Source organism: Bidens hawaiensis, unplaced genomic scaffold (assembly GCF_021521415.1).
Source record: "Bidens hawaiensis isolate Kalapana, Puna unplaced genomic scaffold, B.hawaiensis_p1.1 tig00001575_1, whole genome shotgun sequence".
Classification (NCBI taxonomy): Eukaryota; Viridiplantae; Streptophyta; class Magnoliopsida; order Asterales; family Asteraceae; genus Bidens; species Bidens hawaiensis.
This window is the reverse complement of record NW_027491088.1, coordinates 250532-275981: the sequence shown is the minus strand read 5'-3', so window position 1 is coordinate 275981 and position 25450 is coordinate 250532. Positions and strand designations below refer to the sequence as shown.

Below are 25450 nucleotides of genomic sequence, written 5' to 3'. Positions count from 1 at the left end.
GATCCGTCTTTTTTCAATATATAGAAAGGAGGGCACTAAAGGTAAACGGAGAATGAATACATCCTCATTTACTTACGCATCTACTCTCCAATAATATGCCATAAACACCAAGAGCATTTGCTACGATGAGCAAGATACATAAAAATTCACGATGGCTGAAAGAAGATTCAAGACCCGTTTGAATCTCGGCCACTAGAGAAGATTCAGTACACTAACAAAACACATCGAATCTTATTATTCAATACTTGCAGACTAACAAACTAATTAAATTAGATAGTCAACTGATTATCTAATCATTTTGACATGTTAGACCATATGTAATATAAGAGCATCCACAACAAGGAAACATAAAAACACTAAAAAATATGCCTTGTCATCCGTCACATCATAACACACACAATTCTTTATAAACACTAAAAACCCACGCAATAAGAAATTCTAAAAACATACAAAAATAAATATTGTTACATATATATTGTCACATCCAAAAATAGATCGTTAGTTTGGTCGAACTGATGTAAATTTTCATCCATGTAATTTTTGGTGTTGTTTTGGTGGGTGGCTTCTCTCCGGGTTGTGGAGGTGGCTTGTTTGTTGTCGTTTTGTTTGTTTATAAAAGTTTACATTAAAAAAAACACCCCATAACAATTATTATATATTTTTTTCAACACTTAACCCTCCTTACCTGGCTTCATCACCTTTAAAAGACTAAGCTTTTTCATGTTTGTGTAAAAAAACATAATTCACAAAAAAGAAAAATCACACTCACAATAGGTAATGTGGACAAACACCAAAAGAAACAAAATCTTAAAATCTATTATTGAGAAATATGAATGATCTCATTCAATTTAGAAAAAAGGTCCTAGTCAGACACCAAACTTTGACTTTGAGAAGACCATGAGGTCCATCTTGTAATTAAAATAAACCATAAGGAGTTCATTGCAACTTTCAGACTCCATTTATGAAAAAGACTTGAAAAAACACACACACCGCACTCTTTGCCTTTCGGCGTTTAAAAAAGAAAACAGATAGGCCACGACTCAAGTGCCAGTTAAACCAGATCTGCTTTATGTCCTCAAATTCTAGAGAGAGAAACTCAACAACAGTAATGGAAGACAAGCTGATACAGCGGCTGGAAGCCGCCGTAGCTCGGCTGGAGTCACTATCCATCGGCTCACAGTCACGAGAACTCGAAGTCGATACGACTGCCGCATCCACGGATCCATCGATTATCGCATTTGACGAGTTTTTGACGGAATACGTCGGTAAGGTTACTGCTGCTGCAGCGAAGATTGGCGGACAAGTACAGGATGTTACTAATGTGCTTAGTGATGCGTTTACTGTTCAAAAGGAGCTTCTAATTAAGATCAAGCAAACTAAGGTTCGGTTTAAAAGTTTTAATCGGTTGTCGATTGTGGAGTTTTGGTTAGTGTAATGTTTATTTAGCCGCATCGGAGCGTAGGTGATATGACTTGTGGTTGACTGTTTGATTTGTGTTACTGTTACTGGTTAATTGATGTTTAAAACATGGTGATGAAGTTGAATGAATTGAGCTTATTGATGTTAGTTGTTTGATGTGTGATGGAGCATTTTATTGTTTGTTTAGTTAGTCGAGCAGGCTGAGGTTTGTTTTATATGATTGTTGATGTGAGCTTTTGATCGGTGTAATGTTTGTTTAGGCGCATCGGAGTGTAGGTGATTTTAGTCTGATTTAGTTCATTTTTGTGATGCTTAGTATTTAGGTTTTGATATAACTTTTTATTGCCATGACTTGTGTTTGACTGTTTGATTGTGTTACCGGTCAACTGATGTCGAAAACACAGTAATGAAGTTGCGAGAGTTTCATCATTATGACTTGTCTAGGCTTTCTGGTCTTCGACGTGGAATAAATTGAGCTTATAAATGTTAGTGATTTGATGTGTTATGGAGCATTTTAAGGTTCGTTTTATCGAGTTGTTGATGTGAACTTTTGATCGGTGTGATGTTTGTTTAGGCGCATCGGGGCATAGCTGATTTTAGTCTGATTTAGTTCATTTTTGTGATGCTTACGATTATGTTTTTTTTTTTTTTAATTGCTATGACTTCATTGACTTGTGTTTTATTCGTGTTACTTGTTAATTGATGTCGCAAGCGTGGTAATGAACTTGTGCAATTTGAGCTCAATAGCTCATCAATGTTAGTAATTTGATGTATGATGGAGCAGTTACTTTTTGTTTAGTTAGTTTAACCTAGGAGTATTGAGATGAAGGCTAATCATTTACATTGTGCAACTCTCGTGTTGACGGTTTTTGTTATTTGATAATTTTAAGTTGTGTTAAGATGTTGATTTTTTGTGCATATTGATTATGCAGAAACCTGACATGGCAGGATTGGGTGAATTTCTCAAGCCATTGAATGAAAATTTGATGAAAGCAATTAGCATGACGGAAGGAAGGCGGTCTGATTTCTTCAACCACTTAAAAGCTGTTGCCGAGAGTCTAACAGCACTAGCGTGGATTGCATATGCCGGCAAAGATTGCGGTGAGAGTTATTCTTCATTCTTTGTGTTTTAACAGAGCCTGTGTTGGATCTTGCATCAGGGTACTTATTGTCAATGTCATATCCCCAGGAATGAGCATGCCTATTGCACATGTAGAAGAATCTTGGCAGGCTGCTGAATTCTACAACAATAAGGTATTAAAGTCTGTTTTTTAAGTTTATGCATACCATTTTTGAATTTAAAACATGCTACATTAATGTGATAAATTGCCCGGTTGAGTCTAGCAAGACCTGAATACCTGATTGCCTTGGCAGGTCCTGCCTAGTAATTTTAGGCCATCTTTTTTAGGTTGATTGTGTTATCTTAGGCAACAAGTAATGAACCCTAATCCGACTACTATATAACAACTCATTATAAAGGTAGAAGTTGTACTTTGGCAGTAAAAGTAGCTCAATAACATAGATTGAGTAAACCGTGCTATATATTGGTGCTCTTTATTAATTTTGAATTGTTAGTTTGTCTTGCAATTGTTCGTGTGTGTTTGTTCGGGACACTTCTGGTCGGTTTGCCTATTAAGATCTAACGAATTAAAGGTTTGAGCTTAGATGTTTTTTAGGCATTAGGTGCTACCTTTAACTCTTCAAGTCTAGAGGCATGCTATTATTGGTTTAAATATTTGTGAAAGAATCATTGTTGGTGAATTGTGTTGTTGTTTCAACTATTGAAGCAGAATATATTGTGATTTTAGTAGCAAGCATTATTATTAAGGGGAAGTTCTATGCAAGTACCTTAGCCCTTAGGTTATAGTATTTGTGATAGAATTATTTTCTAGGGGAATTTTTTTGAAAAGCAGTTAGTCTTCTCGGTTTGTGTGAAGTTGAGGTTTTTGGACTAAACATAATGTATTTTTGAACATAATTTCCGCATCATCATGTAAATCACTATTCACATATTCAGATATTAAAGAATTACACGTCACAACATTCCCTTTTTGAGATAAGCTCTCAAACGCTTTTTAAGCACACTCCATTTTATCACATCTGTATGCATCATTCTAATCTTTTTGGTGTAAAGTTGTGATGCTATCAACTTACAATTGCTAACTAATGATGGTGGCGATTTTAGGTTCTTGTAGAATATAGAAATAAAGATTCAAACCATGTGGAGTGGGCAAGAGCTCTAAAAGAACTTTACGTACCCGGATTGAGAAATTATGTAAAGAGCCACTATCCTTTGGGACCTGTATGGAGTGCCACAGGATCTGCTGCATCTGCCCCACCAAAAGCCCCCGCCCCTCCACCCCCTCCACCAGCCTCACTTTTCAGTCCAGATTCGTCTCAGCCATCTTCATCCCGCCCAAAGGAAGGAATGGCTGCTGTTTTCCAAGAAATTAGTTCAAAGCCGGTTACTGCTGGTAACTTACATTTTGCCTATTTTCATGTCTTCTTATTGTTAATATCTTTATTCGTTTTATTGACTTTGGTTTTCATGTATTTAGGATTACGAAAAGTCACAGATGATATGAAGACCAAGAACCGTGCAGATAGAGCTGGCTTTGTCAGTGCTGGTGAAAAAGAAGTGCGTCCAAGTGTGCCAACTGTTTCTAAAGTTGCACCTCCAAAGTTTGAGCTTCAAGTGGGTCGCAAGTGAGTACAGTTTTCTTTATGATTGACATAAGAAATTTGCAAATCAGGTTGTTGATATAGGTGCATATTCTTTTCTCATGATACACAGATGGGTTGTTGAGAATCAAATTGGGAATAAGAATTTGTTGATTGATAAATGTGATTCGAAGCAAACAGTCTACATCTTTGGATGCAAAGATTCAGTTATACAAATTAAAGGTACCGTCTTGCGCTTTTTTAATTTGTTTTCGTGCTACTAGTTTGTGACTCTGTCTATTTCTTTGGCTACAATTGTGCAGGGAAAGTTAACAACATAACTGTTGACAAATGCACAAAAGTGGGCGTTGTATTCACGGTCAGTTATAAAACTGTGATTCAATACATAACATTTACAAGCATAAAATGCTTGATAACTGAAAAGGTTAACACTGACTTTTAAATGCCAAAACAGGATGTTGTTGCAGCTTGTGAAATTGTTAACTGCAACAGTGTGGAGGTGCAATGCCAGGTATCCGTTTTTTTAATGGCGTGCTTCGTTTTATTCATGGAATGATTCGTTATTTGTTACTGTTAACTTTGTTTTCTATGTGGACAATAACAGGGTACAGCCCCTACCATATCTGTGGACAACTCAGCAGGTTGCCAGCTGTACTTAAGCAAAGATTCTCTAGAAGCTTCTATTACAACTGCGAAGTCGAGTGAAATTAATGTGTTGGTGCCTGCCTCTGGTCCCGATAATGATTTGGTATGCATCTGTTTTTCACATTTTGGTCATATACGTACACATACATACATATGATTTGAGTTATGGTTGACCAAGGGTTGTCAACAGTTGAGCACCTAGACCAAAGTATAGGATTTGAATCACAGTTGACTTATGTTTGTCAAACTTCTCAACTCTGTTTGGTCGGTTTTGAGGAACATTTTGGGCCGAACTGGTAAATATGGTTTTGGAAAGATAAAAATTGAACCGGCCGTGTTGGTTGGGTGGGCCAAACTGGCCGGTTTTCATGGTCTTATGTTTTGACGGTTCGGTTTTGCGGTTTAAGACATTTTTTAAAGCATCATTTTGTATTAAAATTAAGAAAAAAATAAGGTAATAAATGTTAAATGGCTGAGTCGGTTTTACATGATCGATTCCAAACTCCAAATCGTAAACCAGGTCACAAAACGTCAAAACTGTGAAAACCAAAACATAAACCGGGTGGCGGATAATATATGAAAATGATTAATAACAAACAGACTGGTTGGTCTTATGAATTTGCTTAATTTATCCAGACCTCTACATAATCTCTGATTTTGGACCAAATGTTTTTTGTGGTTACAGGTGGAGCATGCTTTGCCACAGCAGTACATTCATAGTTACAAGAATGGACAGTTTGTTACGACCCCCGTCTCTCACTCGGGAGGGTAACTAACGGGTGCTAACTATCGTCTTTTTCATGACGGTGTTATAATGTGTTTTTTCTTTTCCAAATATATGTTTGTTTAAACATTGATGATGTTATTATATATCTGCTGTCTGCATGGGTTTGCTGCTTGTGATTAAAGGGTGCTTCAAGTTTTGTTTTTTGTTCATTTCTTGAGGATGCTTTGATTTATATTTATTTATTTGTTTTGCATCAACAATTGTATCAATTTTGAAAACTTTGGCTTGACTTTATCAAGGTGTGCTCTATATATTTCCGGAACCAAAATAGATGTGACAAGTTTAGCGGTATGGTATTCCATATCACAAATGTGAAGTCGTAGGTTCAAATTCTTGTAATTACAATGTAAATGTGAAATCAATCGATCTCAAGCCATTAGATTGCATCCGTCTTCACGTCTAAATCATTCAGTTTTATAAGCCTCTCTACATTTCAATCGATCAGTTTTACAACCATCTCCAGCATATCACTATACCTTAGATCGCATTAAATTATCAATCATAGTAAAGCCTCTTGACTTCTGGGTGTTAAATCACTTGAGTATCGGTAATAACTAATAACCACTAGCAGTGTTGCCTTGATGGTGATGTGATCGTCAATGTTGTCAAACAAAGGAAAGAAAGACAGTGTGACAAGGATTGATTAATCATGTGTCATCATCACGTGTGTTTATAGACGATAGTGTTTTTAATATACATATTTTTTTCATTTTTCAAAATGATAGAAGTTAAAATGACAAAACTAATTTTGCATCACTGTCCAACTAGTTTAGAGATTAAAGAAAACGTGCCGTGTTAACTAGCAATTGTGATCAAATTAATAATTTTCTTAAGTATGGAACGAAATTAAAATTTTGGTCTAACCAATTGCGATGAAACACATCTACCTATATACTAATAAACAAAAATAATGATGATGATGTGTCATAACCATATCCAAACTTAACTTTAATTTCCCTCGTATTTTCTAATCTTCACTCTTCTTAATCCATGCTATCCATGAATCATAAGTTTAATTAGTATTACCCATTAGTTGTAACTCATATGAAAAAAGTATTTAATGTAATTTAAATCACAATAATTTTATTAATCCATTACATTTAATTTTACTGTTAGATGTAGAAATTTGAACATAACTTTTAAAAAATATATATATAATAATTTTAAAACCAAACAATGAATTATTAAATTAGTTAAATATGTTTATAATATATCTTCAAATTTAGTTGAATAAATACAATATTTATAATCTTATAATTTGTAAAACACTATTTAACTTACATTCGTATTGATCATATAAAACATCTTTAATATGTTTAGTAATCAATAATTTAATATATGTCATCTTAAACCATTAAGAAAATGTAAAATTTAAATATGTAACATTTAAAGTGTAAGTGTGTGTTATAAATTCAAAAGAAAATCCTTAAATTATTTATGATTAAATATTTAATTTTCGGTCATTTGACAAATCTCGTCTAACATACAGGTTATCAAAAACTAGTCTGTTTACATACTAATTTCATTTTCATATAAAATAAACCAACTTTGAACCAAATGATCATCAATTTTAACATATAAAAACATACAAAAATATGCTACATTTAATACGTGTGAACATCAAGTCATAAAGTAGTGATAACCGTAGCACTGTACGTGCGGTGTGTTTTTTTATCTTCCTCCACCAGCCACCGGCCCACCGTGGGTGAAGTCAGACAAACATCCAACCACTCCAGGCCCCCACCACTCTGTCTCTTCAAACACAATACTCATTTACTCCTTTTCACTCTTCATTCATCTTTTTCTTCACACACTCTCTCTCACTCACTTACACATACAGTTGCAGCAGCAGAGTAAATAAATCTATGGCTAGTTCCGTACCCACGGTTTTCATCCTACTAATCTTTCTACTTCAGTTTTCTAGCCTTACCAGTAAGTCAACTCAATAATATCGCAATACGAGTGATTAATGCAATTCGGAAGCAATTTCGCACCGACCAATACACCATCGGGCGAAATTGCAACTCCAATTGTACTTTTGTGACTCCATTTCATAAAAGTCAAACCACTTTTTTTTTTCCAAAAGTAATTGATCTTTCTATAACAATCTGTCATTCTGTCGCTATTCGGCTCTGATATAATGTAAGATAGTAAACTAAGTTGATTGATTTAAATATTTAATTCAATATAGTTACAATACAAAGCAATAAATTGGGTCATAGACTCTAAATACTATATTCCAATACTTTCAGGTTCGCAATCATTTATCGGTGTAAACTACGGGATGGTTGCGAACAATCTGCCCGCACCGGAGGTGAAGAAACACTAATTGACCCCGGGCAGATTACGGATAATCCGGGGGTTAAATAGATGTTTCCCACGAGGGTTAGGTCCGGCAAGATGGTTATTCTTCTGGTGACCTGCAAAACAGACACCGTGAGCTCGTCACTGAGAAGGGGGGGTACCTCCTTGTGACCACCCTCCGGCGTGAGAATCAGACTAGGTTGCTCTTGAATATAAGTGTATATTAAGAGAAATAGCTAGAGAGAAGATGATGATACCGTTCCAAGGTGTTGGAGTATTTATAGCCGAAGGTAGGTGTCCAAGAAGGTACAGCCGGCTGTATAATATTCCTTTTCTACCAACTGTAGGCTATGCACGTGCCGTGCTGGTGGTTGGTGGGTAGGCAGCGGCTGATAGTGACATGGTCGGCTGTGTACTATTCCTTTTCCACCAACTGCAGGCTATGTACATGCCACGACAAGGGTTGGTGAGTAGGCAGCGGCTGATAGTGACATTAAGTACTAGAGCGTGCTGCTCGTCGTACTGTTGTCAGTGAGCTGTCGCAGCTCTGGTCAGATCTTTTGTCCATACCTTGGCAGGTATAGTACAAAAGGTCCTCCAGTAGCGTACGGACTGGCTCATTTGGGCGGGAGAATTCCCGGCTTTGGGCGGGAGTATTCCCGGCTTGCTCATTCCCTCTTCAGGTGACATTACTGAATTATTTGAGAGTTAGTGCCTTGTGCGTGTAGCCTTGCTATGCGGGTAGCCTTCCCTGATGGCTAGTATCCGTAGTTGCGGGAACAGGCGGAGTACGTCACCATTGGGAGGCTTTTCCTGCGGGAACAGCTTGCGTACTGCGCGTAAGGACGTCGCATCTCTGAGCATGGTTGGTCCTGCGGATCCAGTTGGTCTTTGCGCAGACGTCCCTCTAAGGTGAGTCTTGCGAGTTCAACTGCGTAGACGTCTCTCTTCGAGGTGAGTCTTGCGGGTCCAACTGCGCAGACGTCCCTGTTTAAGGTGAGTCTTGCGCGTCCAACCGCGCAGACGTCCCTGTTTAAGGTGAGTCTTGCGGGTCCAACCGCGCAGACGTCCCTGTTCAAGGTGAGTCTTGCGGGTCCAACTGGGTTCTGCTGGGACCTACCTCTTCAAGCCCCCCCAGTCCAATGTTCTTCTCATGAATTGTTAATAAGTGAGGTGAACTTTTGGACTTAAGCAAGGGGTTTTGAAAAGGGTTTAGTTTTAAGGTTTTCCATGGGGATTCTTCCCGCGGAAGTCCTAATGTCACGTGCAGAAATTCCCGACTTTTCTGCTTGATCTTTGGGTATGATGCGGGTAGGTCTGTAACCTCCTCGCAAGTCAGGAGCGTTGAGTTCCACTTGTGTAGATTCTCCATAAGGTTTTGGTAGTTTTAAACATAGTGATCAATTATGTTAAACAACCAATTCCATCTTGGAGCTTCAATCAATCTAGTTCTCAACGTTCCCGCTATGCGGGGATGTTATTTCCGTTTCCGCAAGCATGGCCCAGAAGATCCTTCTTGGTTTCAATTCCCTGCGAGTGCTAAGTATGTGAAGGGTTTTGCCTTGACACTGTACCCGCACTCGTCTTATAGTTACTTTACTTCCAAGGTATTGTTGGCTTCAATTCCCTGCAGGTGCTAAGTATGTGAAGGGTTTTGCCTTGACACTGTACCCGCACCTGTCTTATAGTTACTTGGTTGCCAATGTATTCTTGGCTTCAATTCCCTGTAGGTGCTAAGTATGTGAAGGGTTTTGCCTTGACACTGTACCCGCACCTGTCTTATAGTTACTTGGTTGCCAAGGTAAGGGGGCATAGTCCCGCTTACTTTTGAATCTTTTTGAATTTCTTTTTGAAATTCGAAGAGTTGGTGAAAGGATAAGAACAGTCTAACCGTTGAAGGGACGTCAGCGTGGTCTGACGGTTTCTTCTGACAGTTTCAGGACGTCCATGAAGTTATGGTGACGTGACAGTATATGGTCATTCCAGACGCGTGGGCACGAGTTTTCGGGCGCGTGGGCGCGAAGTTTACGGGGCGCGTCCTGTCAACAGCTGTTGCCAGCTTGCTTTTTCCACGTGTCATAGTTTCATTGCACCTGCGCTTTTCCGTCTCTCCCGCATTAAATTCATCGCATTCATTGCGATGAGTATATAAAGGGAGGAGAGGATGCATCTCAATTCACAGTTTCACTTCATCTTCTAAGCGATTTCCGGCGAATACTCTAACTTTTGTCGAGCATTCTCCTGAAATCGTTCTTCTTTCCATCCTCCGAAACATGTCTTCCATTCGTGATCCTGAGGCTATTGCCGAGGAGTCCGACGTGTACATCGAGAACCCGACGTCTGACAAGGACGATAAGAGTACTGCTGGGGAGTGCCAGCGTGCTCTTTCCGTCGACGTTTATCAGTACATCGTCAGGAAGTTCATGCTCGAGCCCTTCGAGCCTGAGTTTCCTGAGCCTCACCAGACGGTGTACGATGCCCCCAAGGGCAAGATAGGGGTGTATTCTGCATTCTTCATCTATGGGAATCTCAGGTTCCCATTGACGAAGTTTGTGTACCGTGTTTTGGAGAGACACGGTGTACACCTAACGGAGGTACACCCGATGGCGATCGCAAAGGTTCGCCATTTTGAATGGGTGTGCCATATTCTGGGCGTTGAGCCCCGCGTCGACCGCCTGATGACCTTCTACTCCTGGAGGTGCATCCAGGGCTGGTATACCTTGGTCAATCGGATCAAGGGTTTGAATATCTGCGCTACCGAGCGCAGTCTTCGTTCTTGGAAGCGGGAGTTTTTCTATGTCTCCGCTCGTGTCGTCCCCATTGCGATGACGTTCAAGAACGGGAGGGCGCTCCCTAGCCTTCACGCCTCCAATTACCAAGAGGCGGAATGGTTCGCCAAGATCTCCCAGATCCAGACTCCGGTTTACCGCTTTGCGGAGTCTGGGATGGTGATGCTTGGGATGAGCCGGGTATGGAAGGATGCTGGGGCAGAGGCGCCACAGATTCCTATCGTCCTCGAATACGGTTTGAACTCTATCCCTTACGGTATGCTTCATATCTTTTTGCTGATTTAGGGTTTTGCTCTAACCATCTCTCTTTTTATTTTCAGAGGGAAACAACTTGCAGTCTCTTCTGCAGCCGCGGGAGAGCGGTGGTCCCGCTCGGTTGGGTACTCGTGATCTTGACGAGAACGAGTTGCCCATCCTGGAGCAAACGGCGGATCGGTTTGTGGAGGTCTACCCGCCGGGCCACGAGATTCTGAGCGCCAGGCGGCCAGGTAAGGGACTCTTTAACCCTCGCCCTCTCAATGCTCAAACCTCTGCTGGAATTCCTCTAATTTTGTCTTCTGATGAGGAATCCGCAGACGGTCCTTTCTTCGTGAGGAAGAAGGCAGCTGGCGCGAAGGGCAAGGCGAAGGTTGCCTCCACCGTCGATCAGGAGAACCGGTCTGACTCGGAGACCGAAAGTGAGGAGGTGGCGAGGAACCCTGGTGGTGGTGAGACAACTGTCCCGGAGGTTGAGACAGCTGTCACCTCCGATCCGCCCAGTACGACGACGGTGACCGGCGTGAAGAGGCCGGCTCCATCGGGTTCGTCCCCGCCTGTCAGAACCTTCAAGCTCAAGAAAACTCGTAAGTGTAAATTAATCTTACCCGCAATTCTTTCCGCCATTGTTTTTAATATCTTGTCTTCATGCAGGCGTGGATGCTACCGCATTCCAGAGTGGAGCGGGGAGGAGCGTCTCTCGACCCATGACGGTAGGTTTGGTCAACCTACCCGAGGCGATGACCCAGGCGGCCGCGCCTGTTTCAAGTGTTGGTTCAGTTGCTCACCCGGTTGAGGCAACTGTTCCAATTGTGACGTCCTCTCCGCCGGCTGTCAGTGCCATATTCACTGCATCTTTCACTGAGCCGGCGGTGATTGTTTCTGTGGGCTCCTCCGCAGCGGCGGCCACGGTTGTGAGTTCACCTCCAGTGAGTTCACCACCGATGGTTTCTACCGCTGCGGCTTCAACCGTGCCTCCGGCACCGGCGACTACCTCGTCCCCGGCCGGTTCAGCAGGTATGTTTGGGGCTTCTAGCCAATCTCTGTCTCCTTCCCATCTGCTTGACCTCTTGGATGGATATCCCTTAGGTTCGGGTGATGGGTTCGGCGGCTACCGGCCTGTTGTCGACCCTACAGGTGCGTAGGGTTATTTTGGCCTCTTTTTTTTTTATATCATCTTTTCCTAACTGTTTTTTTTGTTTTTACAGTGTCGGATTCCAATGAGGTGTATGTTCCACGGTGGAACATCCGCCGGGGAACAACCCTTCGGACGGCTGTGGACTGCGTCGAGTGGGCGCGTCACGCGGCCCTAAGTGGCGCGTTGGGGGAAGCCATGTCTAGCTACCAGGAGGGTAGGCTGACAAATGAGCTTCGGATTCTCCTTGCCCGGATGCAGCCGCGCGTCGAGTTGCTTTGTCGTGAAAACGACAGGTTAAAGGCGACGCGTATCCAAGAAGTGGCTCAGGCGCGGGCCATCCGGGAGGAGAACAAGAGGCTTTCCGCCGTTGCTGCGGAGAAGGAAAAGGCCTTCAAGGCCCTCGAGGTTGAAGTTCAGGCCCGTCTCGAGGCTCGTTCCAAGGCTACTCAAGCTGTTAACGAACAGCTTAGGTTGTCTAAGGAAACTGCGCGGAACGCGACCGAGAGGGCCACCAAAGCTGAAGCTGTTGCTGAGCCTCTGCGCGCTGAGAATGAGGAGCTTAAAGCCAAACTAGAGAGGCTCCAGCAGGCTCATGATGCCTTGGCCATGGAAGACGCCAAGAAGCTCCAAGAGATCTTGGATCAGAGGGGTATGCTTGACCACACTGAGCGTAAGCTAAAGGGCGTTGAAGAGGCTGCTGCTAAGGAAGTGTTGCTTGCCAACCTTAACAAAAATGAAGCCGAACGCGCCCGTAACCAAGCTCAAGCTGCCCTCTAGGAGGCTCTGATCACCAAGGAATGGCTTCTACGAGAAGCGTTGTCGCAGGTATGCGTAGCTTCATAATATCTTTACGCTTTTCTTTGTACTTAGAAAAGGTTGATACTTTGTATTTTTCCTTGTTGTAGGTTGTGCATCGGATCTTCACGAACACATCTTATGACGATGCCATGAGCGCAACCCTCAACGCTTCCCATGAGGATGGGGAAAAGGCTGGTTTCTTGCTTGGTCTGGGGTTTGTTGAGAAGGGCATCCCGCCTTCCAACTTCCCTCTTTATGACGTGGACACTGAAGCTGCCTATGACCAAGCAGTGAACCAGTACGCTGCCTTCCCGCATCCGGTGGTGGAGAAGGTGAACGAAATTGCTGCTGCTGATGATGGGCTAACCATTCTCAAGACTTTCCTTGAACCGCCACAGCCAACTGATGGTGCGGGTACAAGTGGGTTTGGAGGGAGTGGTCCTGAAGTTTGAACCTTGAGATCCCTTCCCACCGTTAGGATAGATTTATATTTCTGTAGGCGGGTAGATACCCGGCCATTCTTGTTGAATTTTTTATGAAATATAAATGTTTGTGCGGGTAGGACCGCCAATTTCACTTGATGACTTGCTTTATAAACGTTATATGACTTGCTCATGCATATTATAGCTTAATTTGGCACTTGTTTTGCCGCATAAACAATATATGATTCGCTCGTGCATACTTTAGTTTAACTTAGCAATTTTCCAAGTGTTTTGAATAAGTTAACCGTTCGACACGCGGTTGTCAATAGGTTAATGTTCAGTTTCCTCTATCATGATTTTGCGGGTAGGATCGTCACTTTCATTTAGTGGGATGACCAATCTTCACCTATAACTGACCTGCGTGAAGGTTTGCCGTTTTTTGTGTTTATGCGGGTTTTTCCGCCGTCCACACGCAACGACTTCCCCACTTATTTATGCGGTGAATACCGGCATATCAGTGTTTTTAATAAGTTAAACCTTTCGACGCGCGGTTGTCAATAGGTTAATGTTCAGTTTCCTCTATCATGATTGTGCGGGTAGGACCGTCACTTTCATTTAGTGGGATGACCAAACTTTACCTATAACTGACCTGCGTGAATGTTGTCCTCATCTCTTACAAATTTTTGCCGTTTTTTGTGTTTATGCGGGTTTTGCCGCCGTCAACACACAACGACTTACTTCCCCACTTATTTATGCGGTGAATACCGGCATATCAGTCTGGAAAGTTCATAAGTATAAATGTAAGACCATCAGCGTCAATGTGGTAAGGAGAATCATTTCCATTAGAAGTGGCTCTGGGCCTTTTCTTTACAAGTTTGGAATTGATCTACATGCAACCTGTGTAATTGAACTCCCTTCCATGTTCTTGGGATGGGGGTGTCATCGAGCCTTTCGAGCCGATATTCACCTGGTTCGGAATCTCGTTGTTTACGCAGTATGTAGTCTCCAACATTGAAGCTGCAGTTTCATTCGTGTTTTCCCCAACTGGGGTTCTACACGCATTAGCCTGTTCAGCATTCATTACGCCACGAGGTGCGTGAGTTTCCCATCTCTGACAAATGCTTCGACGATATCCTTCAAGTCTAAGCATTCCTCGGTGGTGTGGCCTCTTGTCCTGTGGAAGTCACAAAATTTGCTTTGATCAGCGTTTGGACGCTGTCGGATAATTGGAGCCTCTGGCCATGGGAGCCTCTCGGTGGCGAATATCTCGGTGACGCTTTTGGTGAGTGGCGTCCATCTGGAGTTCCGGTTGGACGACTGCATGTTATCCTTTCCGCCTAACCGAGGGCGAGAGCTGGATGAGGTGTCAAAGTTTACCCTTGACTGCCAAATGCCTAGCTTCCTCTTTTTGTTTAGTCGGGCGGTGAGGACGTTGTTTTCTCTTGTTTTCTGGGTGTAGAGGTTTGTGCTCTGGGGAAGATCTCTACCCAGTTGCTTTTCCGTTTCCGCGAAGCGTTTAGCTGCTGTCATGATGGCATCCCACGTGGATGGCATGCCGTCTTTACCCGTTAAGGTGCGGATGAGCTCTGGGTCCTTCGCGCCCTGGATGAAAGCAGCGCGAACAAGATCTTCGCTAATAGTGTCCAGACTTAGCTTCTTTGAATTGAAGCGCGTGATGAAGTCTAGTAAAGACTCATCTTCCTCCCGGGTGCAGTTGAGGATCGTCCATTGCTCTTCGGTATACTTTCTTTGTTGACTGAAGTGTTGGCTGAACTTCTGCTGGAAGTCCGCCCAATCGTAGATGTGGTGGACCGGTAGACGGTCAAACCACGCTCTGGCTGCTCCAACCAGCGTCATCTGGAACATATAACACCACGTGGGTTCCGTCCAGTTGCTGACGGTTGCCCCCGCTATGAATCTGTTCAAATGATTGTCTGGGTCGGATATACCATCATAAGTGCCGATGTTGGACATCTGTTTGGCACTTCTCGGGGCGATTGCTTCTGCAATGTCCCTTGCAAACTTGGACGTTCTCGCATTTGCAGCAGTTGGTCTAAAGGTTTTGGAGAAGTCACGTGGGTTTCCCCCCGCGTTCCTTGGTTTGAAGGTTTCTTCGAAATTCCTTCTCGGTTGGAAGTCCGTTTCCTTACGCTTCCCTTTCGCCCTATGGCGAGGGTTTGCGTCGGTGTCGGATTCCTCCCGATCATCATCCGAGTACTCGCACTCACTGCTCATGTTGAGCTGTTGTCGAGTGCTTCCAAATTCGTCAGCCTGTTGGATGGAACGTAAGCGTTCGTCCAACTCAGCTTGGAATTCCTTCTGACGTGCTTCCGCCCACGCTTTAACTTGTTCAAGTGTTTGGCGGGGGAGCCTCGTCTGTTGTCTTTCCACCTGGGTATCAATGAATCTCAGGGGATGATTGTTTACTGCACTTGCCCCGGCTTGGGTAACCTGGGTAGTGTTCGTAAAATTTACTGCACTTGCCCCGGCTTGAGTAACCGAGGTAGTGTTCGTAAAATTTGTGTACTCGCCGGTGTTCCTCCCAGTAGCTGGGGTTGTGATTACCGGGGTTTCTTGGTCACTCGCTGGCCTCGGGACCGGAGTAACGTTAACCATCTTTCCAGAAGTTTTGAAAAAACTGAAAAAGAATAAGTTCTACCTTTGTCCCACGGATGGCGCCAATGAAGAAACACTAATTGACCCCGGGCAGATTACGGATAATCTGGGGGTTAAATAGATGTTTCCCACGAGGGTTAGGTCCGGCAAGATGGTTATTCTTCTGGTTACCTGCAAAACAGACACCGTGAGCTCGTCACTGAGAATGGGGGGGTACCTCCTTGTGACCACCCTCCGGCGTGAGAATCAGACTAGGTTGCTCTTGAATATAAGTGTATATTAAGAGAAATAGCTAGAGAGAAGATGATGATACCGTTCCAAGGTGTTGGAGTATTTATAGCCGAAGGTAGGTGTCCAAGAAGGTACAACCGGCTGTATAATATTCCTTTTCTACCAATTGTGGGCTATGCACGTGCCGTGCTGGTGGTTGGTGGGTAGGCTGCGGCTGATAGTGACATGGCCGGCTGTGTATTATTCCTTTTCCACCAACTGCAGGCTATGTACATGCCACGACAAGGGTTGGTGAGTAGGCAACGGCTGATAGTGACATTAAGTACTAGAGCGTGCTGCTCGTCGTACTGTTGTCAGTGAGCTGTCGCAGCTCTGGTCAGATCTTTTGTCCATACCTTGGCAGGTATAGTACAAAAGGTCCTCCAGTAGTGTACGGACTGGCTCATTTGGGCGGGAGAATTCCCGGCTTTGGACGGGAGTATTCCCGGCTTGCTCATTCCCTCTTCAAGTGACATTACTGAATTATTTGAGAGTTAGTGCCTTGTGCGTGTAGCCTTGCTGTGCGGGTAGCCTTCCCTGATGGCTAGTATCCGTAGCTGCGGGAACAGGCGGAGTACGTCACCATTGGGAGGCTTTTCCTGCGGGAACAGCTTGCGTACTGCGCGTAAGGACGTCGCGTCTCTGAGCATGGTTGGTCATGCGGATCCAGTTGGTCTTTGCGCAGACGTCCCTCTAAGGTGAGTCTTGCGAGTTCAACTGCGCAGACGTCTCTCTTCGAGGTGAGTCTTGCGGGTCCAACTGCGCAGACGTCCCTGTTTAAGGTGAGTCTTGCGGGTCCAACCGCGCAGACGTCCCTTTTCAAGGTGAGTCTTGCGGGTCCAACTGGGCTCTGCTGGGACCTACCTCTTCAGGAGGCTACCGCAAAGCTTCTACAGTCGACTTCGATAGGTAAAGTGAGAATGTACGGTGTGGATCCTGCGATTATTCGTGCGCTAGCGAATACGGGGATCGGGATCGTGATCGGTGCAGCGAATGGGGATATACCCGCATTGGCGTCAGATCCGAATTTTGCGACTCAGTGGGTGAAGTCGAACGTGTTGGCTTATCCGGATAACAATATCATTGTCATCACGGTTGGTAATGAAGTCATGACCGCTGTGGACCAGAGTCTTGTTCCTCTTTGTCTGCCTGCCATGCAAAATGTCCAAAATGCCCTCAATGCAGGTTTCAAACTTTCTATAAATTCCTTTTTGTTTTTTTATTTATTTTTTATTTTAGTAAATGAAAATTTATCAAATAATAATGGGAAAATAACCAATTTTCCATTTGACTTGTCAATGTCGACAAAATGACCACTTAGCCAACCAATTCTCATTATGTATGTTTTAGAACGTGTCGACACTCACTTTTTGACCATTATTTGACGAGATTTTTAATCATCACAATTTTGCTACTTGTCCAAAATCGTCGTTGGAAGCTGAAAAAATCTCATCATAAGCCAAAATAAATTTCTTAGAAAGTCCAAATAAATCTTGTCGGACGTCAAAATAAATTTCGTATGAAGACAAAGAAATCTTGTTCAACGCGTAAATAATCTTGTCGACTCCAACAATAAAAAAAATAGTGACTTGACGGTTTAATGACGTGTGGCACAATCTGTTGAGGCCCTTCAAATGATATAAAGTGACCGGGTCGGCGAGTTTTAAAATAGACATTTTAGGAATGGTTTATTAAGGCTATCCTCTATGGTGAGGGGCTTCGAAGCCCCCCTACTGTGCCACGTCAAGCGCCACGTAAGCACTGGGGGGGGCATCGAAGCCCAATCAATAATGCTCCGCTGTGGTTTGGCGCATACACACACACACATATGTATGTGTTATACGTATGTGTGTGTGAGAGGTTGGAGAGCAGAGTCGCCCGACACGTTCTGATGATCTTTTACACCGCACCCCCCCCCAACCGCGCCCCTTGGCAGTGTTCATCGCCCTCGGCGCCCCAAAAACTCCTCCACCGCACCCCATAACAACTGGTCTTAAATGGATGTTAAAATTATTACTGGGACAGAAACTTTTTTTTCCATTTGATTGTAAGACTTACATTTTTTCTAGTAGACTAAGCTAGTGGTTTTGATTAAATGGATATTATCATTGTCCCTAACTAACTCCCTATTTCAAATTCCTATAAAGTTAATTTTTTTTCCTTTTTAAGAAATATAAAATATGTGAATATTATTATGCAGCATCATTAGGTGGGAAAATCAAGGTATCTACAGTACACTCGATGGCAGTGCTGGGAAGCTCAGATCCACCATCTTCGGCCGTCTTTAACTCCGGGTTCAGTGACACCATGAGATCCTTGTTAAAGTTCCACAGTGCAAATGGGTCACCTTTCATGATCAACCCGTACCCGTTTTTTGCTTTCCAAAGTGACACGCGCCCTGAAACGTTGGCGTTTTGTCTCTTCCAACCCAACTCAGGCCGAGTTGACTCAGGCAATGGTATCAAGTACCTGAACATGTTTGATGCACAGGTCAGTAACTTTACACTTTACACTTCACACTTGTCCTTTAAAACTATGCACGTGGGATTCAGATCTTTCATATATTTTTTTTAATCTTTTTTTTTTAACGACCAACTAAGTAACGCCGGGTACTCCGTACGCGGCCCCCATTGGCTAAAGTAGCCCGAGCCGGCCACTAGTACGGACGGACGGAGCCCCTAGCGGTCCACCTATTGAGGGATTCACCGGATAAAACCAGACCCCCACACCCGCCAAATGGCACGACAGCGAGGAGCCGGTAAAACCGGGTGAGATCGAGACTCGAACCCTGGCAAGCCAGGGTCATACCCCATATAAATTGGTGATAGTGAGGTTTGAACCCCCTACCTCTTACTAGCAAAGTGAGTGCTCTACCATTGAGCCACATCCGACTTATATTTTTTTTAATCTTTCACTTCACGTTGGTCGAGTGTATTTATTTTGATATTATTATTTTTTTCTTTTTACATCTATTTTTAAATTCTTTTAGCAATTTATCCTCACTTTTTACACTTTTTTTTATAACTAATATTTAGGGGTGTAAATGAGGCGACTCGGGGCTAGTCTAAATTCGAGACTGGCTTGTTTCATTCTCTATAGTCAAAAACTTGAGCTCAGTTTGTCAGAGTAATTTCAAGCTCGAGCTCCACTCTGAATGATTTAATTAATTTATATATATTCGCACTAATAGTTATAATTATTATTACACTATATTATTTTTTTAATATAATTACTCTAGTTATTTGTATGTTTAGTATGTTAATTTTATTTTTACCGGATCTCACTCGTATATAATATAATATTTATTATTTATTTTTTTATACCAATTATCAAAGAGCATTTGGCCAAATGGCATTTCGGTGTTCTATAAAGTGTTCCCTTAGAGGTCTAAGGTTCAAGCCTCGTGATGGACATTGATGTGTAGTACCACTAGGTGTAGATTAGATTATTGTTATATATATATATATTTTTATTATTTTCATAAGATACATATATAATAAAATAAAGTAATGTATCATATAGATAATATGCTCGTGAGCCTACTCAAGCCTTATCAAATGATCTTCAATTTAGACTTGCACTTGCATTCGAGGCTTGTTTGAGCCCGATTCGATTTAAGCTTTCGGCAAGCCGATATGTTCGAGTTTTTGGCAAGCTAATCTTGAATAGCCCACAAGCGACTCAACTAGTTTACAACATAAAAACATTAAAGCATAGATTATAGGCCCTCATATTCTATATTATAGTCAACAAGACCATTTTTAAAGTTTGCCCAAGTTCCCAATGGCTTCATGGCTTGAGCCCACTATAGCATCCAATTCCATCAATATTTATTTTCCTGTGATGAACAAAATTATTAAAAAAAAGAAAAAGGTGAAAGAAGTTAAGCATCTTATTGCAAGAATAAGGTTCCATGAACGTATAAAGCATCCAATTCCATCAATATTTTTATGCTGCTGACTAAGCTTCCACATGTGGTTATATGTAGAAAAATGTGTATAGGAAAACCGTATCGACAGTTAGATCCGTCGCAAAAGTCTATTTTGCCCTTGATTACTTTGTGTACATAACGAACTATTATGAATTTATAATTAATGTTTTAATGTTTATATTGTTGTTATAATAAATACAATCTCCAATAAACAGGTGGATGCTGTTAGATCTGCTCTAAATGCAATGGGATTCAAGGACGTTGAAATAGTAGTTGCAGAAACAGGATGGGCTTACAAAGGTGACCCGAATGAGGCGGGACCCAGCATCGAGAACGCTAGAGCTTACAATGGTAATTTGATCAACCATCTAAGATCAAAGGTGGGAACACCATTGATGCCTGGAAAATCCATTGATACCTATATATTTGCACTCTATGACGAGAACTTAAAGCCCGGTCCAGGCTCCGAGAGATCATTCGGGCTTTTTAAAACTGACCTTTCCATGACTTATGACGCTGGCCTTTCCAAAAATAGTCAGGTTAGACATTAATCTTAATGCTCCGTAATTGTTTTCAAAAGGGAATCTCTCATATAATAAATAAAGTCGCTAAATAATAACCAAATTTCATAATTGTTACGTGTTGCTCACTCAATTTAAACAATTATGAAAAATTTTACAATAATAATATGGCATTACTGAAACTAATTTGAGTGGTTTTATAGTTAGAAAAAGGCGCGAGTGACTTTATCAGAACAATATTGAAATCTAATTATTATTTTATGATTTTATTTGTTTTCAAAACCGTTTAAAGTTAAGATATAACATATCTCTTTGGATGGTTGTAATATCGTCTAGACTCCCACAACACCAACACCGACAACTCCAGCAACACCATCACCGGTCCAAGCAGCAGGGTGGTGCGTGCCCAAACCAGGTGTATCAGACGCACAGTTGCAGTCGAATCTAGACTATGTATGCAGTCAAGGTCTTGATTGTGGTCCGCTTCAACCTGGTGGCGCCTGTTTTGAGCCCAACACTGTAGCAGCACATGCTGCTTATGCAATGAACCTGCTTTATCAAACTGCCGGTAGGAACCCATGGAACTGTGACTTCCTTCAAACCGCTACAGTTACATCTAGTAATCCTAGTAAGTTTGTTTTATGTTTTATATTTTAGCAGTTTTTTTTCTTATTTTTGTCTTCCGTTATGATTTATTTGAACTTGAATATTTGCAGGTTATGACGGTTGTACTTATCCCGGAGGAGTATGAACTTTTGTTTTGTTTCATCGGAGAGATTATTTAGATTTGTGATATTCAACGGAGTGATCGTGAATAACACCAAAATAAATGCTTGGTTGCGACTTCCACTCGATTCGATCCTCTCAATGAAGAAAGTGTAACTAAATTATGTTAAAATAATTGTTCTGTCATTGATCTTTATTTAACTTCAAGATTTATTTATTTTTTTGTTCAACAATGTAATGGTTGAAATAAGGCTGTTTGTTGTAATATATCTAGTTCATCAGACAGATTGAATGTTTTGTTATGTAAAATATTGACAAGTGAGTTGGGAATATTCTGTTTTCTGTATTGAGTTCAATTTGGCGCACTTCATAAATATAATTCCATTGTCGTCCAGCGGTTAGGATATCTGGCTTTCACCCAGGAGACCCGGGTTCGATTCCCGGCAATGGAACCTTTTTTTTAAATTACTTTCTATATGCCTTACGGTCAAATTGTGTGTGTGCAGTGTGCTTATAATCTCAAATCATTATGGGTGTAACCGTATTCTTTTTAAAAATAAATGGTCAACAACCAAATAGCTAGCCGAGTGAAGAAACACTAACCGGACCCCGGGCAGATTACGAGTAACCTGGGGTTAGATAGATGTTTCCCACGAGGGGTTAGGCCCAGAGAAGATGGTTCTTCTGATAACCAGCAAAACAGACACCGTGAGCTTGTCACTGAGAAGGGGGGGTTTCCTCCTTGTGACCACCCTCCGGTGTGAGAATCAGACTAGATTGCTCTTTAAATATAAATGTATATTAAGAGATTGCTAGAGCAGATATCAGGTATAATATGATAAGATATGTTGTGATCAGATGGTCATACCATTTGTGGTATTTATAGCCGAAGGTAGGTTTCCAAGGAGGTGTGGCCGGCTGCAACAGTATTCCTGTTCAACCAACAGTGGCCTACGCACGTGCCCTGCTGGTAGTTGGTGGGTAGGCAGCGGCTGATAGTGACCAGGCCTGCTGTGTACTATTCCTTTTCCACCAACTGCCGGCTATGCACGTGGTATGACAGGAGTTGGTGAGTAGGCAGCGGCTAATAGTGACATACAGTACAGGAGCATGCTGCTCGCCATACTGTTGTCAATAAGCTGTCGTATCTTTAGTCAGATCTTTTGCCCATACCTCGTCAGGTACAGTACAGAAGATCTTCCCGTATCGTACGGACTGGCTTATGGGCGGGAGTATCCCCCCTCCCGCCTTTGTGCGGGATTGTCCCCGGCTTTGCTCATTCCTTCAGGTGACACTGAGTGATTGAGAGCTAAGTGCCTTGTGCGTGTAGCCTTGCTGCGCGGGTGGCCTTCCCTGATGGCTTGTATCCGAGGCTGCGGGAACAGGCGGAGTCCTTCACCATTGGGAGGCATTTCCTGCGGGAACAGCTTGCGTACTGCGCGTAAGGACGTCACGTCTCTGAGCATGGTTGGTCTTGCGGATCCAGTTGGTTTCTGCGCAGACGTCCCTCTTCAAGGTGAGTCTTGCGGGTCCAACTGGGCTCTGCTGGGACCTACCTCTTCACCGAGTTAGCAAACAAAACAAAGGTAAATGGTAGGGTGTATGCATGTAACCAATATCCAAGGTATATTATGTTTTTTGCATAGGGTGTATTAAGTAAATAAATATCGAAATTGATTAGAACAAATACTATACCAGGGTCTAACACTTGGCTACCATTAGGATAGTCTACAAGTACATTTTATTGTATTACTACGTACACCATTTGGTTATCAGTCTAGTACACTTTCATACCTAAGATATGGTATCATAGTAGAAGACTAGAAGTAAATGGTATGTTTAACTAAACATGTGGCGTTCAAGTTCAATAGTCATGTAAAACGTGTGGTGTAGAACGTTATCTACCAATAACCTATGCATTTGAACTCTAGCGTCATAGTTGAGGGTGTTTGTTATTCTAATCAAACTCAGATAACCTGAAATTCGAAGTGGACCAATTTTGAGTTTCGGTTTATTCAGTTTAGGCCTCTATTCGATTCGAGTTTAGGTATCTCCATTTGAACCAATATGAAATTTTGAATAACCCAAATAAAATTATATGTTTACTTTTTTAAAATTTTATATAACATATATACTTACGATTCATGTATCTTGGTGTATGATAATTGGTCTCTCCTATTAAGGTTGAAGGAGGGATCGACTTTCAAGTCCCATTATAGGCTGAGGAGTAGAGTTAGAAGTATATTAGATGAGTGCGTGAGTTGTCATTCTAAAAAAATTATGATTCATTGAGTTGGGTTTTACGCATATGAAATAGGTGAAAAGATCCAATACAATAATGCCTTAACGTACGATACGTACGCGAATCCACTTTTTCACGAATCGATCCATGAAATCACATCCAAACATCTCGGAATCGTCAATACATATCCAATCAATCATTGGTTCACCGAAAAAACAGTTTTGGATGGTTAATCGATCAATTTTTCACTTTTTTTCACGGAGACCGTTTTTGAGTGTTTAATGAGTGTTTTAGGTTTTTGGCTGAGCCTTTAAGTTTTTGTGAGCGCTTTCTAAACGTTTTAGGTTTTTGCCTTTGCTTTTTACCTTTGAGAGTCTCGCGTACCTACCGTACGTTAAGACATTAGCGTAAAATAACTACACCCTATAAAATAGTATGCCTAAGTGTTAAGCTTTAAAACTCAAAAGTGTAATTTAGGTTGATGTGCACATGACTATATTTTAGGCCCAAGCAAATTATTTTAAAACTGATTTGAATTGAGTTAAAGAAAACCGAAACCGGTTCGGATTATAAACTTATCCAATCAAATTGTCACCAAATTCCCTATCAGTTTAGATTATATTACAAACCGGATTTAAGAGACCTCTAAATTTAGGGTTGTGTTTTCACATTTTTTTTTGTTAATTAGATTGATTTGAATAAACTCATGTTCAAACGGAATTCAAATAAGCTTATGTAAATAAAATTTGTATGGTCTTAAAAATGTAGAAATTCCATTAAGACCATCCGTAGTACCGGCGTTTTAGGGTATAACGCCGGGGCACACTGCCCCCGCGGCGTTTTTGTCCGGCATTTTTTTCAGGCGTTTTCTACAAAACGCTTGGTTATGGCTCACATTTTGATAAAAAAACAGATGGCAGCCTCTTCTTGCACCACCGTGGTGGTCAAAATTGGATCTTCACAGTCAAAATTGAATCAAAACGGATCAAAATTAGACCAAATCGGACAAGGGCAACTGGTTCTTACCTTATTATAAACCAAAATTGGACCAAAATCGAACCGAATTAAGAAAAATCTCACGAAGCTTGGGGCTTGGTTGTTTGTTCTACATCCGTTTGCTTATTATGAAGAAAGGGAGTTTGGTCTTCATTCGTTTGGAAGAAAGAAGAAGAGATGGTTAGGTAGGTTGGTAGGGTTTTCTAATTTTATATTTATTATTTAAATGAATTGTTATTAAAAAAACAAAAACAATTAATTGTGACTGGACGCCACGTGTCGTATAATGCCTGAGGGTGGGGCTCTATGACTACACCCTGTTTTGATATAAAACCATAACTCTGACTGAGCGCCACGTGTCGCTTAATGCCTAAAGGTAGGGCTTTATGACTACGCATAGGCTAATATTCTTCAAATAATAAGTAAAATAACCGGAAAGCCGATTAGAATAATAATATAATACCACGCATACCGCATGATGTGATCATGCTTACAAAACCTTCAATTATTTAATTAACATACCACAAAAATCCATAGTTAATTAGTTACCCGAAGAAGATAAAAAAAAGTGACAACCCATACGAAATGTCACACCTTAGGCCGAGGGGTGCGGAGCGCTAGGAGGGGCGCGAGAAGGCGTTCGATAGCGCCCCCTCTCGCGCCCCCTCTCGCGCCCCTCCACACCATGCCCCGGGGCGCTATCACCACTACCAATACCCATCTAATCAAGTTTCTCTCTCTGCCACACGTCACAATATTATTGGATGGCGCCCCCACTCACGCCCCCTCTCGCGCCCCCCACACCCCTCAGCCTTACCCACTTGACTCCTACCACTACTTGTATCTATCTCGTAATGCATGCCACGTCACATGGGCCCGGCGGCTTTTAGTCAATTGGCAATTTAATTT

At 42.0% G+C, this 25450-nt stretch overlaps 2 protein-coding genes and 1 non-coding gene across 3 annotated transcripts; all 3 read left to right on the top strand.

Annotated features, from left to right (window-relative positions):
- Window positions 1-974: 974 nt before the first annotated feature.
- On the top strand, window positions 975-5766 carry LOC143587068 (cyclase-associated protein 1-like). Its single transcript, XM_077068458.1, has 10 exons — window positions 975-1381; window positions 2352-2520; window positions 2609-2673; window positions 3605-3893; window positions 3978-4125; window positions 4214-4323; window positions 4404-4459; window positions 4556-4612; window positions 4706-4849; window positions 5432-5766. Exons 1-10 carry the CDS (start codon window positions 1070-1072, stop codon window positions 5516-5518), a joined length of 1437 nt encoding a protein of 478 aa, XP_076924573.1. The 5' UTR covers window positions 975-1069; the 3' UTR covers window positions 5519-5766.
- A 1368-nt stretch (window positions 5767-7134) lies between these two features.
- On the top strand, window positions 7135-21631 carry LOC143587085 (glucan endo-1,3-beta-D-glucosidase-like). Its single transcript, XM_077068482.1, has 7 exons — window positions 7135-7465; window positions 7786-7847; window positions 17001-17310; window positions 18326-18615; window positions 20272-20595; window positions 20914-21205; window positions 21294-21631. Exons 1-7 carry the CDS (start codon window positions 7399-7401, stop codon window positions 21326-21328), a joined length of 1380 nt encoding a protein of 459 aa, XP_076924597.1. The 5' UTR covers window positions 7135-7398; the 3' UTR covers window positions 21329-21631.
- A 52-nt stretch (window positions 21632-21683) lies between these two features.
- TRNAE-UUC (transfer RNA glutamic acid (anticodon UUC)) lies at window positions 21684-21755 on the top strand. Its single transcript has one exon. It is a non-coding gene; the product is annotated as a tRNA-Glu (tRNA).
- The last annotated feature ends 3695 nt before the right edge of the window (window positions 21756-25450 follow it).